General features: G+C 28.3%; 1 protein-coding gene across 11 annotated transcripts in view; it reads left to right on the top strand.

Annotated features, from left to right (window-relative positions):
• trio (trio Rho guanine nucleotide exchange factor) overlaps positions 1 to 26,986 on the top strand; it is a 1,562,448-nt gene that overhangs the window by 1,482,226 nt on the left and 53,236 nt on the right. For 10 of the 11 annotated variants that reach the window (XM_075373360.1, XM_075373356.1, XM_075373361.1 and 7 more), the window contains 4 exons: positions 6,578 to 6,740; positions 13,061 to 13,258; positions 22,764 to 22,838; positions 26,250 to 26,533. In XM_075373360.1, the coding sequence (XP_075229475.1) occupies positions 6,578 to 6,740; positions 13,061 to 13,258; positions 22,764 to 22,838; positions 26,250 to 26,533 (720 nt within the window). The remainder of the gene's footprint in view (positions 1 to 6,577; positions 6,741 to 13,060; positions 13,259 to 22,763; positions 22,839 to 26,249; positions 26,534 to 26,986) is intronic. The other variant, XM_075373359.1, reaches the window with a different exon arrangement.

Raw genomic sequence — 26,986 nt, 5'->3', positions numbered from 1 at the left:
AGAGTAGAAAGTTAGTCATTCAGAATCTAAAAGCTAACTGGCTGGAATATATTATTGGTGAAGGATTGATTAAAACAGTGCTAGAAGGATCAGTAAAAGATGCAAAAAGAAAAGTCGGAAGATAATAAAAATTGTAGACGTTCTAAATGGAAATGGGAGCTATTAGGAACTTCAGACTTTAACTGGTAGAGGAGAATAGAGACATACTAGTGCAAGGAACTTACTTCAGAGCAGATAACCATATAATTGTCAGACTATAAAACAACTGTTGAAATGGAGTTTGTGTTCCTTTTTTTCTATACATTAACTCATTTGTACTGTTGAAGTGATACAAATTTTTAGATACTCAAAGAAATAAATATTTAAGAACATGATAAACATAGTGTAGGAAAAAATATATATTTAAATATAATGTTAGCATGAAATGTGTAACGTACGTATCTGTATGCATTGGGGTCGTTACAAAGTCGCATAATTATTGGGTGACATTATTGAGCAAGTTACCTTGTTAGGTTTGTATGTATATGTGCATGTATATATATATATATATATATATATATATATATATATACATATACACACTGTCATTTCACTCTGCTACCATGCTTCATCTATCTTTTCTATTGTTTTATAACCTTGTTTTCATTTTAATTTTAAAACCACTTAAATGTTTCATTTATGAATTTTTAAAATTCTTTACACTGATACTGTTTAATTTATTTTAAATGTTGAGTATCTTTGTACCTATATAATCAATTTTAAAAATAGGTTTTTATAAAATCTATTTTACAAAACTGATCTGCCTATCTCCATGGCAGAATGGTCTCTGTCTTTCACCTAGAAGGTTCTGAGTTCAAATCCTTGTTAGGGTTGGCATTTTTTCAAATTTCATCTCATGTCCTATAAGTAACTATAATAACAGTCTATAATTGGAAAGAATAAATATATAAAATTTCATAAAAATTCAAAAATTTTCTTCAACGAAAAAAATCTTTGTTGGCTTTCATTGTTGAATCAAATTTAAGTGACTTAATTGATGTTTGGTACTCTATATCAAATAACTTGATTAATTACACATAAGTCAACATCAATTTATCTCATCTTCTTAATATATTTATGAAAACTTGGTCCTCAACATCTTTCAACCAGCTGACAGTTAAAAAATAAAAAAATAATATTTTTGTATAAATGTCCATCTGATAAATCCTTAAATTACAGAACACTATCAAATGACATTTATATTTTAATATTTTGTTAGATTGGCTAACTTTTCAGCTAATAGTAGTGTTGTTTCCTTGGTCTGGTATTTAGGGAATCTTGTTGTGATATTTTCTTTTTATACTAATGTTTTTGGTTGTTACATCTTTATTTCATCATTAAAAATAATTTGTTTCATTAAAAAAAAATCAGTCTTTGATGACTATGAAGTTTTTTTAGTTTCATGTGTAATTAATCAAAATAAATATAGGAACTCATACTGTTCTAACACTTTCATTCTAAACAAGAACAAGTCAGTAGTTTGATTCAAAGATTGAAACCATCTTATGATTGTTAATAAGAGAATTGACTGAACAATTTACTCTAATCCGTGCAAATCAATCTGTCATTTGATGTTAATAAATATGACAGATTGATTTGCACGGATTAGAGTAAATTGTTCAGTCAATTCTCTTATTAACAATCATAAGATGGTTTCAATCTTTGAATCAAACTACTGACTTGCTCTTGTTTAGAATGAAAGTGTTAGAACAGTATGAGTTCCTATATTTATTTTGATTAATTACACATGAAACTAAAAAAACTTCATAGTCATCAAAGACCGATTTTTTTTTATGAAACAAATTATTTTTGATGTTAATAAATATGAGCATATGTATATCATAGATTTTTAAAATGCCAAATTATTTATTTCAGTTCCTTTGGATGCTTTAATTTATTGAATTTCATAGAAGTAAAATTTATTTTAAATTACAAATTCAAATATTTTATTTATTATTTTTATATGGGTGATATGTTTAAGAAAAGCGCTCTCAAATTTTTTTTAACAACTTTTTTGCTGATTTGTCATTCATCTTCTCTTAAAAAATCATTTTCTGACTGTAATCCAAACCAACAATGGCCTAAAAACATATATATATGTACTGATAGTAATTAGGTTACCTTAAATTGTGGTTGGTTATATTTCATTATTGTTACATTATCATCCATCAAAATGTTTATGTATATGCATATATATGCTAAGTTAGATTTTTTTTATGCTATTAATTATGAATATTCACTTATATCATTGCTATTATTTGACATATTTAATTATTTATATATATTAATATCAAGTTAAACCATTTATCTTTTTTTTATTAAATTTGTTCTTCTATTGTGGGTCAAATCCCAGTCAGACTTTGCATATTTCACCACAGAAAATTAATTTCTTATAAAATAAAATATAGTGTTCCTGTAATTAGGCACAGCCCTGTAATTACAAACAGTAATAAGTAAAATAATCAAGGTTTTTTATCTTTCTTAGCAAATGTCATTTCATTTCCTTTTGTTATCGATGGATAAACACACTCATTAATGAGATGATCTGTGTGATTTATTAATTTGGATAAAATATTTATTTTTCTGTATCGTTTGCAATATGTATATTTTCATATATATGGAGGAAACAATTTTTATTTGATAGCTGAACTAGTAGCAAAATTTTATTCATGTCGATATTGATTTTTAGTTTGGCTGATATTATCTTTTGTAGTGTGAGGTAAGTCAATTTATAAAAATTATTGAAGAGATTAGATTACTCATACTAAAAGGTTCATATTGAATAGGGATTTGGCAAATATTTTCCATGCCCTTTAGTTAGATTGTTACATGTCATATAATAAATTCTTATCAAAGAGAACCATTTTGAAAATTCAGTTTGCAAATGTCCAGTAATTACATTTTTTTAAATAAATTATTTTATATGAATTTTTAAATTGTTTAGTTATTTTTTGATTCCATGTTTTAATTTATGCATAACTTTCTAAACAATAAATGAGGAAGTCTATATTAATGCTATAAAAAGTGTTTGTAACCTTCAAATTTACTGACTATGAGCGTTAAATTTAACAGCTGCGATTTGCAATAGTAGTTACAACTGTCAAAATTTGTATAAAAGGAAACGCTTTACATTTAATATTGTTTATAACTCTTTTTCAGTTTAGTTGAAATTATTATGTTTATATTACCTTGTCATCTTTTAACCTAGGTTACTGTCTCTGTATTAAGATTGATTTGAGTAATTTTATGTGATTGTATTCACATATTTTGCTTCTAAATTTTATTTATTTATTAGATACATCATCTTAATGGGAATATTTTACAGATAATTTAAAAATTTGGTAATTGTTCTGTTGTAAATCCAGTTATGATTTTTTTAACTACCACTAAAAAAAGTTGGAAATTATGAGGGAAAGTAAAAAGTTATTACGCTTTATTGATTTATCTTTTTTCAATTTATTTACACAAAATTTAGGAGTTGAACAACCACATCATTTTTCTACTTAATGTACTTTCTTTTTGATGGACTTCATGCAGGAGTCTCTAAAAGCTATTCTCCCAAATAAGAAGCTTTTTTTGTTGGTCAGCCGATCATTATGCACTGCTTCCCACACTTCTTTGTCTGTATAAAATTAACAACCTCATAAACCCTAACATCTTTGAGTGGTAGAAATGATGTGTGGTAAGTGATGGTAGTCAGAAGAGAGCAAGATTTAGGCGCAGAGTATTTCAGTACCTTGAAACCCAATGGCTTCAACAATCTAGCCGGCTGTTTGGGCCTGCATTGTCATGCAAGAACACACTTTCTTTGAAAATATGGGCTTGGTGTTTGGTGCAAATTGTTGGCCAGCAAATACTATCATACATTTTTGTTGGTAACTTGCCAATTTGTCAGTATTATTTTTCATGCTTGCTGAATTTTACATTGTAACGTACCACAGACGCCATTAAAATATTCATACTCTACAGTGTTAATTAGGTATAGTAATTGTTATCTTCTACAACCAATGGACAAAATAGGTATGGTATGTTTCTATAAATTATTTAGTTCACAGTATTCACCTGTTTCATTTGTTTTTGCAGATAAATTGTTAAGAAACCCATACCCAACTGAAAAATATGAACTGTAAGCAACCTTGAATTACTAAAATTTCAAGCTGGATATTACATGACACAAACTTTTACATTAGTATTTATTTTTTACTCATTCAGTTGTTTTGATTGAGAAACACAAAGACAGTTAGTTACACCCTTCTGTATAAGTTAGAAAATGGTTCTACATTCAGAACTCCTACAGTAGTACACATGATGTTTTACATTATGTTGGGACGTAAAAAGCATCACATTCTTGTTTATTTTCCCTCTGTTGACATTGATTATAACTGGTTAAATGCTTTATTTTCTTTGAGCTATTATTTTTGTGGAAATAATGTCAAATGATGATTAAATTTATGTTTGTCTTATTTAATAAATAAGGTTGAAATTAGTTAGAACGAAAGTAAATAATTTTTTTTTTAAATTTGTTTTTATTGTTAAATGAACCTGTTTATTTTGTATGTAACTTGTAACTAGCCTTCGTTAAAATAAACACTTCTTAAAAATGTAAAAATATTACTTATAAATATATTGTTCTAACATTGTCCATACTGTCTTAAAGAAAAATGTTTAATATTAAAAAAACAATTACCATCAATAGAAAATTAACTGCATTGAAATATTTTAAACAATAAAATACTTAAAATTTGTAGGCATATGGTACTTGTAAAAAAAAAAACAGTGTCTCAAGGCCTGATATTTTCTGGAAAAATTTGTATCTAAGTCGGTTAATCCAGGCTATAGTTTGTAAAGGTAGCCCATAAATGAACCATTTGATTATTAAACTTGGCCAATTTGACTTGAGTCTGTCTGGACAGCAGTCGTAGCAAATTTATTGAACCAAATTTTACTATTACCTTACTATTAAAACCTTTGTCAATTTTTATCAGAAAAATGTGAAACATATTTGTGAGGAACAAGATATAATCTGAGTGAAACTGGAAATGAGAAGAATAGAGTTGAATCTGCTGTCAAGAACAATTAAAACTTCAGTAAATATTGTTTTAAAAATAATCTGCCTGTAGCTGAACTTAACAGATATTTTGTTTAAGTTGTTTTATGCTGTTGTTTTTTGTCACCTTAATATGAAAGACATTACAACTGTAATGATAAAAGTTAAGTATAAAATTATGGAGGTATTAATAAGAGGATAGAACTAAAAATGGATTAGAAGAGAAATAGATATTAAAACTGTTTTTAGGACTGATATTTGAAAGTTATGACTACTCAATAATTTCTTGTGTAAAGGTTGGTACAACTGTGGGTTTCACGATTTACCAGTTATAGATATTATTTGCTGTAGTCTATCACTTGCAGGAACCTTTCTATAGAATTTACATGTGAGTAATAAAGCTTTAAAATTAAGTAGCAATATTACTACTGGTGAAATTTGGGCAATAGTTCAGTTTTTTGGACTTTTAAAATATTATACTAATTGAGATTTACAGGAAAGTAGTTCCTATGTACAGTGCTAATGTGATAATATGTAAAAAGGGTTTAAAATATTGTTAAATATTATTAGATAATAATATTATTAGATATGCTTGATGAAGCGCATTCTGATAATCCATTAAAATGAAAGAAGAAATTTGAAGTGCATTTAATGATTATATAAAAAAGAAATATTTGAATTACCATCTCAGATTTCGAAATGATTTTTCCAGACTTCTCAATAAAAATCATCTACCAAGATTTAAGCCATAACAAGATTTATAAATGTTGCCTTTTTTGCACATTAACACAGTATTGCAAACTAATATGAACAGCATCTGTTTTGGATATTGTTTTATACTATACAAAAGAAGGTGATCGATTTTTTATTCAATTGTTAGCTTCTTTGTTTGAAAAAGTGGCAAAACTGCAGTCACTTGGGTGATGTTATCCTCAGTCAACAAAGAAAAATCCCATGAAGGTGACAGTAAAATTTATATGGACATAAGTTGATGGCTATGCTCATTTGGGATCAGTTTCTTGTTCTGTTAATAATTTTATCTTGTAAAAAACAACTACATAACCTACTGTGAAATAGTCCAGAAGTCATGCCATGCTATAAGATGTCAGTGAGATGTTGACTGAGATAGTGTACTTTTTTGTTTCATATTGGCCACATTGTTTAATTATAATAGTTATTAAAAAATATTATAAACAAACCACATGTACTTTTAAGATATCCCTATTATAAAGAATGATTTTTATTGGAGTTATTGTTCAATAAGGATGTACATATTACTTGTTTGTATAGTTATTAATATTGTTGTTTATTTTATTATTCTTTTTTAGTATGTACATCAATGAATAAATGTGGGTATGCTATATATATATATATATATATATACAATATCTTAAAGTTTAATACAGGCTACTGTCAGTAAGTATAATGTTGAATAAAATTATTTTAGATTTTGTAAAAATATATTTTCTTTATAAGTGTAATTTATTGCAGGAGAAAGTGGTTACCACCACCATTAAGGAAATTCAGTGCAGGAAAAGGTGAGAAAAATACATCAACAACTACTTCTACAACAAACACTACTACAACAGCATCAAATGTTAATGCACCAGATAGGCCACCTCTTAAAAAGACTGCATCAGATAAGAGAATTAAGGTAATTTTTTATGCACGTTATTGTAGAATTCTTGAATTGGTAACTTACTTTAAAGTATCAACTTTAAAATCAATTCTGATTCTGGAAACTTTGCACTTTGTGTTGGATACCTTGTTCAGCCTCTATTATATTATTTTTTTTTTTATTGTTTATATTTAACTATATTTAATTACATTATTTGTTTATTTACATTATTTAATTATTGGCACCGCAGTAAGGACAGAAGTGCATTGACTACCAATTATTTATGAAAGAAATTCTGTTTTACCTGATTACACCAAGAAGAAAGTAGTGTGTTGTGATAGTACGCATGCTTGTTTTTAACCCTTAATACCTTTTATGAGGGTGTGTCTAAGGACAATGCCAACACAACTGTCTACAGGGATTGGCAAGCCAGGTGGGATGTATCCATGAAAGAGAGGTGGACGCATCGTTTGATCATGTACATTGAGCCGTGGGCTGGGAGGAAGTTTGGAGAATTGGGATTCTGGTTGACACAATTCCTGACTGGCCATGGGATCTTTCGTTCATACCTGTTTGGATGAAGAGCTAAAGATCCCTTCTGCTCCTATTGTTGGGAATTAGACACACCGGAACACATGATATTCCAGTGGGATGAGGAACGCCACGACTGTGCTGCCATAACTGGGTATCTCAAGGTGGGAACCATCGTTGGAACGATGTTATGCAGTTCAGTGGACTTCGACATGGTGACAGGTTTTGTGTTGGGAATACTGCAAATGAAATATCGGGAAGCGAGGGAGTGAGGGAGTGAGGGACAGCATTGTACAGAGCTGTCATTTGTCCATGCAAACACAGGTGGGCAGTGGTGATAAAAGTGCCGGGAATTCTTGAACCCATGAGCTAAAAAACTGACTCCTGGCAGGGCTGTTCCTTCGGGGATGTCCCCGTTACAGGCAGAGCACAAAGGAATGAGTCCTGATTGCTAGGTGATGGATACCAGGAATGGCATAGCTGGGCCTGGCGTTTCCCTCATCTGGCAGCTAGAGACAAAGGCATCTCTCGGAAACGTGTTCATGCTTAATTGCGGGTCTGGTTCCAGGAGAAAGGGTTTAAATAAAATCAAAAAATCTTTAATTTCAGAATAGCTATACTGTTCATGTTGATGTTTTCATAAAATGATTAGATTCACCTCAATTTCATGAATAATATCATTTACATGATAACAGGAAAAAATGAAAGTGGTGGAAGTTGACAACAGTTTTCCCCCCAAATTTTAAAACCTGTTTTTTTTTTTATCACAGGAATATTCATAGAATTGTAATAATTAAAAGAATTTACTTTAAATAAAATATTTTTGTTTAATATAAAATAAGGAGGATTAAACAATGAAAACCTTTTAAATCTGGACTCCAAAAAATCCAAACCTTTAATTTATCTAAACTACTACAGAGTAGTAGTTTCATACAATTGACAACAATTGTATGAGATTTCTAATAACATTTTTGAAGGAAAAATAAAATCAAAAATACAAAGATTACTTTTTTCTGTGTCATTTTCACCTAACTGAATTTTGATATATATTAAAAGCTAATTTTTTTTTAATGCTATAATACATTATTAGAGGATAGATGGATGCATAGTTTGAAAAAATTCTTTCTTAACATTTGAATACTATACTTGGAACCTGATTATCTAATGAATGAATAAATAGATCACAAATTCTATTTAATTTAAATATTACAGTAAAGTTTAAAATTTGAGTAGTGTATCTATAAAAAATTTGTGATGATAAGTTTATTAGTCTGAACTTTAGCTAATCCATACAGAGTTTAGTTCGGTTGTGTAAAAAATGTTTAGTTTTTCTGTGCATCATTTAACCAAAATGATTATGAAAATGTTAAAAAATTATTCAAATAAATTTGGAGATCATTACAGTTTAAAAGAAGATGAAATCAAATGCAACTGCTTAATAAACAATTGACATATGAAAAAAAATAGCACGGATTCAGCTGTTGTCAAAACTTTTTGTTTTTAATTTTAATATCATTCCTATCTATTAATTTACAGGTTTAAAAATTTTCTATTTTATGAAATTTATTTTTTATAAATTTCTTGAAAAATATATTCATGTATTCAATTACAAAGAGAGTTGCTGTTTTTTTCCGATTTGAATTCAAGAAAAAATATTAAAATGACATTAATAACCTGTTGGGTAATTTCATTTATAAGTTTGCCTTAGTGTTGAAAGTATGATAGAGATGTTTTTGTATGATCACAAAAATCAGACACTTATTCTGTCCTATCAACTTATGAAAGTATAGACCCTAATGTTAGGTGGTATAATAACAGCCCCGTGTTGTAATTTCTTACTTTGGTTGTAAGGTTTTCATTTTACTTTATTTAGAACATTATAAATCTTATTTAAATCCATTGTTATTGAGAAAATATTATTAAACATTATAAATGTTGTTTACAGCCTTCATATTTACTCTTGTGGCCATTGTGTATGTTATAAAAGTGTCAATTTTTCTGGAGATAATGAAACCCTACAAATAACACAAAAGAATTTGCTACCAGTCAGAATTTATCATTTATTTTTTTGTGATATGAACAGTAAATTATTTTATAACATGTGTTTAAAATTACTGTAATTTTAAGTATTCTTTCATTAAATGAAGAATCAAACGTGCAGTTTTCCTTTAAAAGTTTTCTTTTAAATAATAAATTAACCTACATCCACAGAAGAAAATGTAATGTCCAGGGGAGTCAATATTAATATCTTCATTTTGATTACTTATCTAAATCTTGCTGAGATAACTTATTTAAATTTCAGTTAACTACAATAGTAATAAAATTATAACTGTATTGATAGTCAAGCAATTTTTAATCGTGTAATTTTCTTGCTGAAAACTAAAAACAATTTTTAAAACTATAAACAGTGTCCACAGTGACACAATGTTATGAAGATCATTATGTTGTTAACAGGAAAGCAAGTGTGAGATGTGTCACCTGAGTAGCGATTATGAAATTTTCTGTAATAAAATTTATTTGTTAATATTTTCATAATTTTGATTACACTTTGTTATTATTATTAAATTTTAAGTTTTGTTATAGTTATTAATGTTATATTTGATTAAAACATCTTTACTCTCTAGAAAAAGATTGATGGAACAAAAATATATAATTGCTTCACACTAGATTTCTTAAAAAGGTTTTAATAATAGTAAAAACCACATTTAAATATCACATTCTGAGATTTACATCACCTTAAAACTTATCTTTTATCATAGTTTATTTGAAGAAATCTTCACAAATTAGTTAAAATTGTGCATAAACAGTTTATTTATTCTAGTTTTGGGTTAATAAATGTAAATCAACTATGTAATACATAGTATATTAGTCTAAATGAAAATATTATGTAGTGACAAATCATTTTATTATAGTCAGGCAGTAGTTAAATCTGATTGAGAGGTGTGTGAACAGTTTCATTCTGTATCTTTCATGATTTTTTTACTAATAACAAAGTAGCAAATGTCTTGCATTGGTGCGATTCATCTTTCCTTCATAGGATTTGCTTTTGACGTTGCTGTATTGTTATAATTAATAAAGGCATAATTCAGTCAATTTCTAAAATAAATCCTGTTCAGGGACAGTGTTTTTCATACGCCATAAAATTTCCATTTCATATTTCCACTCACATGCTTTGAGCCTATGTTATTAATTTGCTGCAATATAAAAGAAATTAAAACTTTATCTTGTATATGATTATTATTATAATGTATCTGATTCTTTAGAATTAGTTGAAATAAATATATATTATATTTATTCTCACTAGCTTTAATGAAATTTTTCAAATTTTACTTTTGATTTGGCAAAATTATATAAATTTGAATCTTAGTCAAGCATATACTTCAAAATTATGTTCTCATCTTCAAACACTGTAATTGGATGTCAACCTGTTGTTACTTGTATAAATAAATAATTACATTATTTTTATCTAGAATATATTAGTATCTATTTATTCACATATTTTTGGTAACTACATGTACAGAATGTGTTACAGGATGATAGTGCTTAAAAAATCTTTTAAAGAAATATAAAGCATAAAGCATAATATATGTTATTATTATCATTTATCAGCAGAAATAATACCTGTGTACATACACATTGATTTTTGAATTATAAATTTCATTGCTAGTAATTCATCAGTCGTTTTCATCCAAATTAATATTTTTCTTCATAAAATGTAATCTTCTTAAATGCAAGTTATGGTTGTTTACGATATTTATTTTACCTACATGTGTTTATTGGTGATTAGTCATTCATATTTGTGATAATAAATGCCTGTTCCAATTACCTCTCAGTACGATACAGTGCCAAATCGTGGGTATTCTTTTATTATTATCATCTGCTTTGTTTATGAAATCATTTCCTTCTTTTGATTATAAAAGAATGTAAATATGGTATCATGTTGCATGTTACATGTGTGTGTGTGTGTGTGTGTGTGTGTGTGTGTGTGTGTGTGTGTGTGAATGCATGCACGCTATTGGCATTAATTTATAAGAGCTGCCTGAGTGCTACATGGTTTTATTTGCAGCACTTGTTTTGTAAATGTTTATACTTATCTTTCTGTTTTCTCAAATATTCTTTTTAATTTATAAATTATCCATTATTGTTCTTAACTTATGGGTATACACATTGTCAGTTATGATTATTATGAATAGTTACATATTCTAATGTAATTGCAAAAATGATGCACCATAGAAAATAATATCTAATTTTTAAGAAAGTAAGTTGTAAGATGTTATAAATGTTTTCTAGAGTTCATTTAAAATTAAAAGAGGGCTTTCTGTTTAGTCTGTTTACATATTTATTAATAACTACATTACATTTAAATGATTTCTGTATAGTTGCCTTAATTACGCATGTGTAAATTTAATGAACTTTATATAGTCAATGCTGAATTCACATTAAAGTACAATAATATAAATAAATAAATAAATAAATAAATAAAGACACTCCACCGACTTCCATAGTAGATTGATAGCATCTCAGCCTTTCATTCAGAAGATTCAGATAGGCATGGTACTTTTCATATGTTAAAGAATGTTCATTCCCTATTTCCAATCACAAGCTTTAAAACAAATATGGTGTGAATTGGTATAAAAAACTTTTTTTTAAATGTTAGCCCTTTTTAAGTCTTTAAATGATTTTTTCAAAGTTTTAATAGCTTTTAGAATAAATTGTTTTGATTACTAATTTTAAACAATGTATTAGTAATTCACAATTGAAACTTAACTGTATTGATAATGCTTTTGTTTTTATCTGTTTCTGTGGTTAGTCTGTATACTATTTGAAACTGATTAAATAGGTCATATTAGAAGTAAAGTCAAGATTTTTCCTCATTGTCAATATATATGATGTGTTTAAATTAAGTACAGATGTAAAGCAGTATCTTAAGTTTTAATTTTTTATGTTTTTTTCCATTTTTTCTATGTTTGGATGTACATTTTCTTTTAAATTAGTATCACCAATTATATTTCCTTTATTTTGTTTTGAAATAGTATGAAGTTTGCATTCCTATATTTGGTATAAAGCAATGAATTTATTACTTTATAACTGTGATAAGCTACTCTTCTGAAATATTTCATTCTTCATGATTTTTGTAGAATCATATTTTTATAATACTTAAGCTTCATTAATTTTTTTATTCTAAATTCATATTGTGGATTAAATGAGGTAATTTTTCTTACTTCTAGGAAAGAGTACTGTTGTAATGAAAATTTTTGATGTTAACATTTTGAATGAATGTACCATTGGTTTTAAACAATCTTAAATAAATTACCGTATTTTTATGCAACAAAATTTTATTTTACAATGTGATATTACATTTTTTTAAAAATGCCATTCACTCCTACAATCATAAGTTACAAATAAATTCTAACAATATGTAAGGAAACTGTACACTTATGTAACTTAAGTTTACCTTGGGAAATTACTAAGCATGGCTTTATTTTTGGCATTTTATCTTTACTATTGAATTAACCAGGATATTATCATCTGAGATATATAATGTTAACAGGTTGTAAAGGAATCATCAAGTTTACTTGCTTATCCAGGATCTATTAATTTTCATATTGTTAAATGTAACAATAATCAAACTTGTTAACTGTAACAGAATTTTAGTTGTAGAATTTCATAAATTTAGAAAATATTTTTATCATTAATCTTTTAATTTTGTAATTTTAATTATTCCAGTATGAACTGATGAATTTTGAGTCTTAGATTATTCATATTACAAATCTGTCATTTGTATAATTCAACAGAAACTTATATAATTTCTCAATTTTTTCCAGACTCCAGCTAATGCTTTAGAGATGGATACAAAGCCAGTTGCAGCAGGATCTGCGGCGGCAAGTACCATTCCTCCAGAAGAAGAAGCTGGTAGAGATCAAAATGGAGAAGAAGGAGAAGAAGATTTAGAATTACCACCTCCTATGAAACCTATCTCAGAACCAATTCTTGTGCCACCTGATGATTCACAAGGGCAAAGGGTGGGTAGGGTAGTTTATATCAGAAATCACATTGTAATATAATTTAGTTATCAAATTTTATGATGAAATTGGTTATTTAATTCCCTATCGATATTAAATGTCATGAATGTTATAGGATATTTATTCATTAATTTGTGTGATTTTGCATGAATATTTACCATTTAATGTAACCATAAAATCTAAAAAAGTTGTTCCTAAATATTACGATAACTGTGAAGAGTTTTGAACATTTCTACCACTATACTATTTTTGTACCTCATGTTTATAAGGCTTTACACATTTCATGTAGGATGAATCTACTGAAGGTGTTTAAAACTACATTTTTAGGCATTTTAGTAGACAATTAAAAGATATTCATATCCACTTCTTGTGAAAAGTAGTCAATGAAAGTATTTAACCTATAAAATATTTTAGCCTAGTCTATAATTTTATCTTGTCTGTCGTGTCTTCTGGTGTAAGGCCAACTTTCTTCAGATCCTCTCTTATTTCTCTGATCCATCTGCATCCTGTCTTTGTGTTTTTTGTGGTCAGGTATTGTACCAGCTGTTCAGAAATCTCAAATCTTGCATCTTTATGATGTGTCCAAAGAATCGTAGTCTCCTCTTGTACATGGTATCAGTAATGTTTTCTAATTCTGTGTACATGACTGTTGGACACGATCCACCACTGCCCGTCTTTCTGGTACTTTTTGTTGGTTGGTCTAGTTGTGAACTCATCATTATAAATCAGCTGATTGTGAAGTCGAGAGTTCTAAGGTTCAAATCCTAGTAAAAGTAACTACTTTTATACGGATTTGAATGCTAGATCGTGGATACCAGTGTTCTTTAGAGATTGGATTTCAATTAACCACACATCTCAGGAATGGTCGACCTGAGACTGTACAAGACTAACTTCATTTACATTCATACACATCAATCTCATTCATTCTTTGAAATAATACCTTAAGGTGGTTCAAGAGGATAAACAGGAAAGAAAAGAAAGAAAGGTTCTTCCAATTCTTCTTTCATTTTTCTGGAGACTTGTCAGTTTTTAATTGTCGGGTGGAAGAGAGTTTCTGCTGCATATGTGGCTTCCAGTTTTATAACTGTGCTGTAGTGTATTATTTTTGCATTTATGGATAGACATTTTTTACTGTAAATTTACCAGGTTAATTTTTATGCTTTAGCTAATTTGTTTGTTCTTATTTGGATTGAGATTTTTTCGTTTAGGTTGTTTTTTATTATTTCTCTGAGGTATTTAAATTGGGTTACTATTTTGACTTTATTACCACTTATGTTTACTTCTTTTAATTGTGTTGGTGTGTGGGGCATAATTTCTGTCTTTACAATTGATATTTTGAGGCCAATTTTGTTCGCAATGTTTTGTAGTTCTAACATCTGTGTTCTAGCTTCATTGATGTCATTTGCTAGCAGTACCAAGTTGTTGGCGAAAGCGATGCAGTTTGTTTTGATTTTTTGGCCTATTTTTATTTTTGGGGGGCATTTTTTGAGCCATTCCTCATTACCATGCAGCTGAATAGTAGCGATGAGAGTCCATTCCCTTTGTGCAGTCCTGTTTTGATCTCAAATGATTCCAAGAGTTCACCCTGAATTTCACTTATTGACTTAGTGAATAGAATTGAAATTGACTTAGTGTTTGTGAGGTCAGTTTTTGTGTTAATTATTTTGGGATGTAGTCCAAGGTGTCTTAGAATTTTTAGAAGGGATTCTCTGTGGATTCAGATGTATCATTTCTCAATGTCTACAAATGTTATCATTGAGACTCATATAGTCTTTTCAGCTTCTCCAGAGCCTGAAACCTCCTTGATATTCTCCTAGCTCTTTCTCTAATTGTAAACCAATCCTGGTGAGAATGATTCTTGAAAAAATCTTGTCTGTTATGTGTTGGAGTGAAACTCCCCGATAGTTTTTAGGGTGTTTCTTTTCTGTTTAGCCTCCTGAACTACCATAAGGTATTCTTCAGAGGATGATATGTATGAATGAAGTGAAGTCTTGTACACTCTCAGGTTGACCATTCCTGAGATGTGTGGTTAGTTGAAACCCAACCACCAAAGAACACCAGTATCCACAATATAGTATTCAAATCCTTATAAAAGTAACTGCCTTTACTTGGATTTGAAACTGTTCAACTTCAAAAATCAGCTGGTTGTGAGATGAGTTTACCACTAGGTCACTCCGGTAGGTTAGTCTGTTTTGTCTGATTATTTTTATAACAGCTGGATGAGGGCTGCATCGAGTGTCCTGGTAGTTCTTCTTTAATCCAGATATTGACAAGTTGATGATGATGATGAAGGGCTATTTTTGCTGCTCTTCCTGTATATTTCCAGATCTCTTCAAAGGTCTAATCTTCTTCCGCCTCTTCGTGATTCTTCATCTCACCCAGTGCTTGGTAGACTTCTTTTATTGTGGTAGGGTTGATGTTTTCCAGTGGTATTGTTGTTGGAGTGCTGGTGTTGAAGTTTAGGAGTTCTGTCAGTTCTTTCCTTTTAGGAGTTTGTTGAAATATGTAGCTAGGATTTCTGCATTGTCTTTATTAGTAAAGGCGAAATTATGGTTTACATACTTCATTAATAAGGTTGGGGGTTTGTATTTTTGGGGTTGTTTTTGGAAGATTTTGTGGTAGTCTGTTGACTGCGTTTTGTTCTTTTAGTTGATTTCTTTTTTTTTATATATATATATATAAATGAATATTGTACACTTACTGATCACACCTCTTCATTTTTTAAAAATTCTTTAGTATTGCTATCCTCAAAAAACCCACTATATCCAAGGTCTTTGAAATAAATCTTGATCGATTATCCTAGAATAATATCTGTTATAGAAAAAGGACCGGTTTACATCACAAGGGCATACTTCAGAAGTTTATGTCATCATCTTATATGTCTCAGTATCTATGAATAGAAATTCATGCTTGTTTTGACTTTTGACATCTAATGATATTAGTCGACCAAATTTGATCAGTGGATATAAAATCGATACAACTTGCAACACTTTGAAGTATGATTGAAGATTAAAAAATGCATCAGGACTTAGAACTAGAATAAAATTACATATATCACATAAGAATGATGAACTTTCTTCCTGCTCTATATCAGCCAAAAGTATTTTATTGTTTGTTAACAAGCTCTGGAAATAATGGTGACATTATGTTTTGATAAACCATTTTATAATATACTAGCTGACCTGGCAATGCTTTGCTATTGCTAGATTTGAATATATATATAGATTAAATGTATACAAATGAAAGTTCGATAAAAGATTAAAAACTGAGCATTACAGAACATCACAAAATTTAATCTTTCATTTTTACCCTCTTCCCTTCTTCTAATCTTCACCCCTTCCCCTCTTTCCCTCTATAATTTTTCCTTCGCAGAAACCTTCACAGGCGTGCGCACAACAACTCACGAAAATTTCATCCCAATCAGATGAATGGTATAAGACCACATACTGGACAAACAAACATTCATTTTTATATATATCTTTCAATTAAAACCTTTTCTTAAGTTTTCTCCTGTAAGCCATGCATAACAAACATATACTGAAAAATTTTAAAATACATAATTTTAATTACCTAAAAATCCATTCTCTATTAATCACTAACATTTTTATTCCTGTTAAAATAACAATATTATTCTATTATTCACAGTAATTGAATAAATGTTATATTTGTTAAAAGTGTTTATAAATTTGTATATTTTATGTTAATCATATAGTTGCCTGTTTTCTTTCAGAACTTTAATTCATATGTACTTGTGCTTTTCTTTATGTTCAAAGTTGCTGACTTTCATTTTGTCTCTTTTCGTTTTCTTGTTTGTTAGTTGGTTGTTTGTTAGCATACAATATAGATGATAATAACACAATATTATCATCTATATTGTATGCTTATTGGAAAATTACTAAAATTCTGTACTAATGTTTTTTATTTTATAAAGGACATTATCTTGTATATTATTTAAACTACTAAAAATAAGAAATGTGTGTTTTACTTTTAATAATTTACAGGACAGTTTCATTGATGTGATATTCTGTGTTTTTTATCCCTTATTGATAATAGAAAAAAACTCTTTTTATCCAGCTAAACTTTGATTTTCTGTCAGTATCATGTGCTTTAGAGGTGATAATGAGAATGGATTACTGTCAAATTATAAAAGTCATAATGACAGCAGTATTTAATAAATAATAAAATAATAATTATAACATTCTATTTTACTTGGAAATATCATTGAGAAAGAAACTGAATGGTATTTCTAAAAAAAACTTCTGCAAGTCCATTTCCAGATATAAGAAACTATTTATTTGTTATTTGTAATATCTTTTCTTCTTAAAAGTTAACGTTATTTTTTTCTCATTGTTGCCATATAATTTAATAAATTAACTATTTAGAAAAGTGTTAATAAACCTGACTTCCAAAGAAGAATATTAATAATTTAAAAAAAAATAATTATATTCAATTAATTTGTTTTAATAACATAATTAATAAGAAAAAAAAAATCAGCCATGCATTTTCTCTTTGGATGATTAACTTTTGACTTTTCATATTTAATTTATAACAACTTAGTAGAAAAAAGATTTCATTCACATTTTTTTTTGTCTTCAGTCATTTGACTAGTATGATGCAGCTCTCTAAGATTCCCTATCTAGTGCCAGTCGTTTCATTTCAGTATACCCTCTACATCCTACATCCCTAACAATTTGTTTTACATATTCCAAACGTGGCCTGCCTACACAATTTTTCCCTTCTACCTGTCCTTCCAATATTAAAGCGACTATTCCAGGATGCCTTTAGTATGTGGCCTATAAGTCTGTCTCTTCTTTTAACTATATTTTTCCAAATGCTTCTTTCTTCATCAATTTGCTGCAATACTTCTTCATTTGTCATTTTATCCACCCATCTGACTTTTAACATTCTCCTACCACATTTCAAAAACATCTAATCTTTTCTTCTCAGGTACTCCAATTGTCCAAGTTTCACTTCCATGTAGAGCTACACTCCAAACATATATTTTCAAAAATGTTTTCTTGACATTTAAATTAATTTTTGATGTAAGCAAATTATATTTCTGACTAAAAGCTCATTTGCCTGTGCTATCGGCATTTTATATCGCTTCTGCTTTGTCCATCTTTAATAATTCTACTTTCCAAATAACAAAATTCTTCTACCTCCATAATTTTTTCTCTTCTTATTTTTATATTCAGTGGTCCATCTACATTATTTCTACTACATTTCATTACTTTCATTTTGTCCATGTTTATTTTCATGAGATAATTCTTATGTAGGACTTCACTAATGCTATTCATTGTTTCTTCTAAGTCTGTTTTACTCTCAGCTAGAATTGCTATGTCATTAGCAAATAGTAGCATCTTTATATTTTCATCTTGTACTGTTACTCTGGATCTAAATTGTTCTTTAACATCATTAACTGTTGTAAAGATTAAAAAGTAATGGGGATATGGAACATCCGTGTCGGACTCCATTTTTTATTACGGCTTCTTTCTTATGTTCTTTGATTATTACTGTTACAGTTTGTTTCCTGTAAAATGTTAGCGATTGTCTTCTACCTCTATACTTGAACCGTAAATTTTTAAAAATGTTAAGCATTTTATTCCAGTCTATGTTATCAAATCCCTTTTCTAAATCTATAAATGCCATGTATATTGGTTTGTTTTTCTTTATTCTTCCATTTACTATTAATCTTAGTGCCAAAATTGCTTCTCTCGTTCCTATACTTTTACTGAAACCAAATTGGTCTTCTAACACTTCTTCCACTCTCTTCTCAATTCTTCTGTGCATGATTCTATTTAAGATTTTTGATGCGTGAGTAGTTAAGCTAATTGTTATGCATTATTCACATTTATCTGCTCCTGCTTTCTTTTCTATAATGGCAGTAACACTCTTTTTGAAGTCTGATGGAACTTTCCCTTTTTCGTAAATATTACACACCAGTTTGTATAATCTATCTATCGCTTCCTCATCTGCACTACGCAATAATTCTGCAGGTGTCTTGTCTATCTCAGGAGCCTTTCTGCTATTCAGATCTTTTAATGCTCTCCTAAATTCAGATTTCAGTATTGTATCTCCCTTTTCATCCTCTTCGACTTCCTCTTCTTCCTCTATAACACTGCTTTCTAATTCATTTCCTCCATATAACTCTTCAATAAATTCCACTCACCATGGACCTTTTCTTTCGTATTATAAATTGGTGTTCCAGCTTTGTTTAACACATCATTAGATTTTAATTTATGTACCACAAAATTCCCGTTTACCTTTCTGTATGCTCCGTCTATTTTACCATTGATCATTTCTCGTTCCACTTTTCAACACTTTTCTTTAATCCACTCTTCTTTCGCTAATTTGCACTTCCTGTTTATAGTATTTCTTAATTGTTGATTATTCCTTTTATCTTCTTCATCACTAGCATTCTTATACTTTCTATGTTCATCCGTCTCCTGCAATATATCCTTTGATTCCCAAGGTTTTCTAGCAGTTTTCTTTGTTCTGCCTAAGTTTGCTTCTGATTTAAGAATTTCCTTTTTAACATTCTCCCATTCTTCTTTTACTTTTTCTACTTTATCTTTTTTACTCAGACCTCTTGCAATGTCCTCCTCAAAAATCTTTACCTCCTCTTCCTCAAGCTTCTCTAAATTCCAATGATTCATCTGACACCTTTCCTTCAGGTTTTTAAACTCCAATCTACATTTCATTATCACTAAATTATGGTTGCTATCAACGTCTGCTCCAGGATTAGCTTTGCAATTGACAAGTTGATTTCTAAATCTTTGTTTAACCATGATAATCTACTGATATCTTACAGTATCACCTGGGTTTTTCCATGTGTATGTTCTTCTATTATGATTTTTAAACTTGTTGTTGGCAATTATTAAATTATACTTCATGCAAAACTCAGTAAGTCAATCCCCTCATTCATTTTTTTGCCCAGCCCGTATTCACTCACAATATTTCCTTCCTTTCATTTTTCAATGCTTGCATTCCAATCTCCAACTATTATTAAATTTTCATCCCCTTTTATGTGTTTAATTGCTTTGTCAATTTCTTCATATACACACTCTACTTCATCATCATGGGCACTTGTAGGCATATAGTTAACAATTGTTGTCAGCTTAGGTTTTGATTTGCCTTATTATAATGATTCTATCACTATGCGTTTTGAAATACTCTACTTTTCTCTTATCTTCTTGTTCATTACAAAACTGAGTTAGTTATTCTAAAATCACCTGACCAAAAGTTGTTTTCCTCTTCCCACTGAACCTTGCTAACTCCTACTACATCTATATTTAACCTATCCATTCCCCTCTTTAAATTTTCTAACCTACCAACCTTTTTAGACTTCTAAAATTCCATGCTCCGACTCGTAGAATGTTATATTTTAATTTTCTGGTGATACCTTCCTTCACTCAGATCTCTACTTGGAGATCTGAATGGGGGACTAGTTTACCTCTGGAATATTTTACCAAGGAAGGCGCTTCCACCTTTGTTATGTGAAAATGCAGAGAGCTACATTTTCTTGGAACAAAAAAGAGCTGTAATTTTCCATTGCTTTCAGCTGCGCAGTACTCAGAAGATTGAGTGATGTTGATATAGCTTTTTAAGTCCTCCTGACCCTACGCCCTTAACAATTACTGAAAGAGCTGCTGCCCTCTATCAGCAATCATTCTTCAGTCTGGCTCTCAACAAATACCTCTCTGATATGGTTGCACCTTCAATCCAGCTACTCTGTATCACTGAGCACTCAAGCCTGCTCACCATCGGAAAGATCTCATGATTCATAGAAGGAGTCATTCACATTAAAACTCTTAATCCACTTTGTATAATTCCAGCTTTAGATTGCTTGAATATTTGGATTTTATACAGCCTTTCTTATACATCTTCATTTTTTAAATTTTTTTGTAGAAGTCATGTTTTGTTCAAGTTGTTAAAAAAATCATCAATCTCCTTCCCACCCAATAAAGCTTTACCACATTAATTTTAAATCTTTTAATCTCTAATTTAAAATTTTTCATTAATTTTAATGCAACGATGTTGGCAGTATTATCAAATAATGTAAAAAAAAATCATTCTTTTTTTAATTTTGTTCAAATATCATGATATTAAACATCATTCCAATTCAAACTGGTTAAATTATGACCATCAGTTTTTATAAACTTTTTTTTGCACTGACATTTTATTGGTTTTGATCTGAATCAGTCTTTTAGCCTCAAAATACCTTCTGCATCACCACATCCTCAATTTTCTGCTTATATATTAATCTTTTCATATAATCTAAAGAGCAAAACGTTTTTAAGAGTCAAAACTGCAGTTCTTTCTAGTACAGAATTTTCTAAACTTGTTTATGTAAGTTCTTCTTTTTATCTGATCTTACTGCAGAGTCCTCTTCTTCAATTTGTTTTAAAACTCTTCACTGTGTACTCTATCAGTCGACTCAGTTTTTTACCTTCTTCTGTAATACCACTTCTCTAAACCCTCTTATATGTTTTTCTTCCTTCCCTATTGTCTGTGTTTTGTTAACATATCATTACAACGTTACAAATAAAGTTTAAAATTTCTTTCAAGTTACTAAATGCATATTTGATACAAGTTGGTTAATTTTTTTCCAGCAAAGCTATCTTATTATAAATAAATTAGTTAACATTTAAAAGTAAAGTTGTTCATCTAATAAAGCTGTAATAAATAATTAATTAACATTTGTAGTATGTAAAACTGATTATTGCAAATGTTTTAAATAAAAATAATGTCAACTATAGCATGGCTACTATTTTAACATACTGACCTAAATCTAAGTTTAAAGAAAAAATTTTTTTTGAGATTAGAATGCCGGCTTATTATAAATCAGCTGCTTATTGTAGGTTTGATTTGTAGCAAGAATCTGGTACTTTTTTCCCATATCATCTTACTCATCACATCTTTCACATTTAAATATAGGCAGGTATAAGCATATTCAAACATAATAGTAAAAATAAAACATTCAAAATTGTTGAGTCTATGATACAAAAATTTCCAGGTGTTAAACTTGTGAACTGTAGTCTTAAGAAAAAACTTCCTTATAAAATTTTATAATAATAATTGTGTTACATTTGGTAATAGAAAAATAAATTATTTTATTGAAAATTATATATTAATACTTGAATATTTGAAGCTTTAACTGACCACTAATAGAAACAATAAGTGTGACAGACACTCAAAGTTCTACTGCACCGGTATTACTATTTTTTCTTTTATATAAATTAGCTTGATTCTCTTGTAGCTTTTATGAGGGGATGATATATTTGTTTGTACTTATATATGTATCTTTGCACTTATTTGTTGGTAGTGAACAACTTGTCATCTTTACGGAATACTTTTAGGTTTTGTGTGTATTATTTTTACTATCATATGTGTTTATTGACAGTTATTCATGTAAGGAGTTTATATTGGAGTGTATAATGATGTACATTTTTATTATTTATTTATAAATAAAATATAGTTGAAACAACAGGTTATTCTGTTGCAGACATCAAGTTTATCAATGGAAGGAGCAACTTCAGCAGATTTAGCAGAGATTGAGCAGATTGTGAAAGAGAGAATGGTGATGTGTTGTTTTGTCGCATGATATGTAGTTGTGTGTCTGTTTTTTTTTTCTAATTAGTTTTTTTTATACTTTAGAGGTTTTTTCATTTGCACCTTTTATTTTACGATCATTGATGCCATTTTATGAGTTATAATTTAATAGTGGAGGACTCATCATTGTAGTTGTGTCTCTTAATTGACTTTTTTTTGTGTTCTGTTGTACATTTGTGTGTTACGCATCTTCTTGAAGATTTTTGTTAATTTTTTATCTGTGAATTTTTTTCATTTATGTTTTTACAGCTAGAGTGTGATTTAATGAACTAATGGTTGTGGTATTAAATAGACACCATATTAAAGAATATGTTAATTTTTGTAAATTCTTAGCCGTTTCATAGTTTCATAATTATATGTATGTTAGTCATACCTTGAGGCTCCCAAAAGTGATAATGTTCTGTTTTAAATGATTCTGATTAAATTTAAACAATATAAAAAAATCTAAACCTACCTAAGTTACTTTTGTAAAATCTGATTTCACTGTTCTTATATGAAGTTCATGAGAAGAGGAATTTAACAATTTTAAACAGAAAGATTAGAATTTTTTAAAAAGTAATTTTATTGGTACTGAAAAAAACAACTAAAGAAACTAACAAAAAAAAAATATATATATATATATATATATATATATATATTTAAAGTATTGAGAGAATATTCATTTTAGAATATGATTTTAAATAATCTACAGTGATATATATTGTTTTCTGTATAAACACTTAAGTTATAAATTTTGGATAGTTTTTTGTTTTAAAACTTCCTGTCTATTAGGTATTTGTAACATAGAAAATAACTCTTCATAAGTTATATATATACATTCCATGATAAAACACTAAAGCATGATTTTTTTTTTACTTAAATACTTTTCATTACAATTTTTTTGGTTTATTTTAATTTTATTATTAGTATTTTTGTTAATATTTACTGCTTGTAATTTGTCTCATTTTATCACACGTGTTTAGACTTTATACTGTCTTTAAAGTATTTTCATGCATGATTAAAAATGATGTATTAATTTTTTTTTCTGTGAGATTCATAATTTGTATTGCTTAAACTTTATATTACTTGTACCATATGCAATGTTTCTGTTACATAAGTAGTGGCTTCTTGGAGGGGTGCTAACAATTGGAATTAGTATGTTAATGTTTGTAAAACATTATGTTTATTCTTTGTAAAACATGAACAATATTTATTGATTCGAGTTTTTATTCTGAAAAATATCTTTTACTTCCAAGTTATTAAGGTTAAACAGATATCAGGATAATTATGCATCCATACACACAAATCTGTTTTTATATAAACCCTTAATATTATTAATTACTTCCAGCTTCAACAACTTTGGACAGTTTTTCCATCATTAGAATTTGTGCATACCATTAAAAATGATCACATATCAGTTTGTGATACTGTAATTTTTTTAAATATTTTTAATGTTTGACTATTAGATGCAAATTACATTTTGTTTATTCAAACAGTTTTATTATACAATAAAAAATAATATATATTTTAAGTTTAAATTCTCTGTTCTTTTAGGATAATTGACTCCAGTAATTTTTTATTACACCCAATGAAAACTAAAGCTTTTGTTGTAGCAATTTTTATCTGTTAGCAAAGTAGATTAGTTTCATTTTAATACTGTGCGTAGTCTCTTTTATCATACAAACATTAAGTGCTCCTGTAGAGTTTCTTTTTAGGTTTCAAGATAGTAGTTCTGGTATGGATTTGATTACCAAGAACTCAAAACTGAATTTTTTCTACATCTTCATATTATTTAAACTTTTTATTAACTAAAAAAATTCAGTTTTGAGTTTATTATTTTACAGGTTTGGTATCTTTTGTTTGTAATTGTTTATTCATAGTGTTGTTTAGCATGAATTTCAAATAACGTAAAATTATTCTTGACAGCACAAAATAAATAAGGATGGTTCTTTTAAGTTATAATTTTCCTATCATTCCATTCTTAAAAAATAGTTTGTTAGTAATTCCACCGATGCCATTGTTTAATTTTATTTTTCAGGATAGCCTTTTTTCAGTTGATGTATTTACATTTTTACTAAAATAATACAAGCTTGATAACAGAAACTTATCAACTTATTTTTTCATGAAATGAGAAAAAATTAAAAATATAAAACTTACTTTTTTTACTAATGTTTCAAACAAAACTGTTATCTAAATTAGTATTTTATAACTGTTATATAAATATTACTTTGACTTAATTCATATTTTTTTGTTGCTATTGATTTGAATTATCTTTAAATCAATTTTTTCCATGTTAGGAACTTTAGAATATTATATCAGAAAATACTTAAAATTTTGACTTAAGCCAAGTTTTTTACTTGCCTAAAGTAAATTAAATCGATATTAATAAACTGGTTAGGATAACTAATCACCTTGTTACTCCCATTATCAGATTTCTTAATTTGGTTTTATTAATAAATAATTATGAATTTTTACTTATTTATTTTCTTTCACTTAACTATTATTGTAATTTATAATTTTTTTAAATTTATGTACATGATAATAATGATGTTGAGGTAGATTTTATAACCTTATCCTTGAACTTAATGGAATTCTTTAATAATTATTACTGACCCTAAGCAGGTTTTTTTTAACATTTCAACAAAGTAATTTTTTTTTTAACCTAAAAATAATATATCAGCTTGTGAAGAAATTTCTATAGCTTTACAGGAGTTTTTTTTTTACAATGACCTTTGCTTAGCAGTATGAATCAAAGCGTTTTAGTCAACAGACTGAGATGTTTGAATTTTATTTTAGTTTTTTAATGGGTGATTAGATTAATATTTTTGGAGAAGTTAATCTGTATTTTTCTCAGAAAAACCCGGAGTTTTAAAATGATCCTTTAACATATCATGTCCAGGTTGAAAACTAAACTAAACTCGTCTTCCAATTGTTTTGTTTAGGGACTCTAAAAAGAAATTTAGTGAGATATTTTGTAGATTTTTTAATAAGAAACCAGTAATTATTCATGTTAAGGTTCACAGATTTTTTTTTAATTCCTCGGAGACCCATGCTTGACTGTAATTTTTTTTTAAAAAACCATCCCTCTTACTCTTGATCCCTAAGTGTCCATACTGTGATCCAAGTTTGAATTTTTAAGCAATTAAAAACCTAAAACACTTATAATGTAGTTCCTCAAGTGGGGAATAAAACTGAACGTTATGAAGAGTAATAGTGATTGTGTCTATATTTTTGACTGTAATGTCTGAAATTTTTTTTGGTAATGTAATATTTTGTCATGTAACAAAATTTGTTATGTAGGTGTTTTATGTAGAATTATGGTTAGAAATAATTTTTCAAGTAATTGTTTTATTGTAAAAATTGTTTTAATATTTTATTTTTAATTTGTTTATTTGAGCAGGAACAACATAATGAAAAGCAATCAAAATTAAGTTCAAGTGAAGCACCTGGTAATAATGCTGCCGACAGTGAAGAATCTATCTTACATAAACGAGAATTAGTAATTCAAGAATTAGTACAGACTGAAAGAGATTATGTTAGAGATCTTCAGCTTATTGCTGAAGGTTATATACGATTGATGAATGATCCAGAATGTGATATAGTTATGCCTGAAGGTCTTAAAAAAAATGGCAAACATAAAATGGTCTTCAGTAATCTTGAAACTATCTATGAATGGCATAGAGAGTAAGTTGTTTTATTACTACTTCTGAATTATGTATTACAGTTCTTAAACCATAGTTTTTGTTGCAGCCTAACTTGTTTGTAGGTAATTTAGAAATTATTTTATGGGTATGGTCTCTTTAATGTAAATCCCTTTAAATATAATCTGTTTTAACACAGTTATATAGTAATTTTATTAACTCTTATAAGCTGTTTATAACATTACAATTTTAGAATGAAAATATAAATTAAAGCATAGCTGTGCTGAAGTTTGATTGATGCAAATATAGAATGTAACATTAAATACTGTGTACCAGTAAAGAAAGAATTTAATTCACTTTTTAGAATACTATTGTGTAATTTATATTTCATAGAAATGGTCAAGTTTAGCGACCAAATGATTTACCTAAGATTGCAAGTTCGATTCCTGGATTGGGTTTGCATTTTTTCATATCTTATATTTCAACTTAATATTCA

Source organism: Lycorma delicatula, chromosome 8, assembly GCF_047948215.1.
Source record: "Lycorma delicatula isolate Av1 chromosome 8, ASM4794821v1, whole genome shotgun sequence".
Classification (NCBI taxonomy): domain Eukaryota; kingdom Metazoa; phylum Arthropoda; class Insecta; order Hemiptera; family Fulgoridae; genus Lycorma; species Lycorma delicatula.
This window is presented reverse-complemented; position numbering and strand designations above follow the sequence as displayed.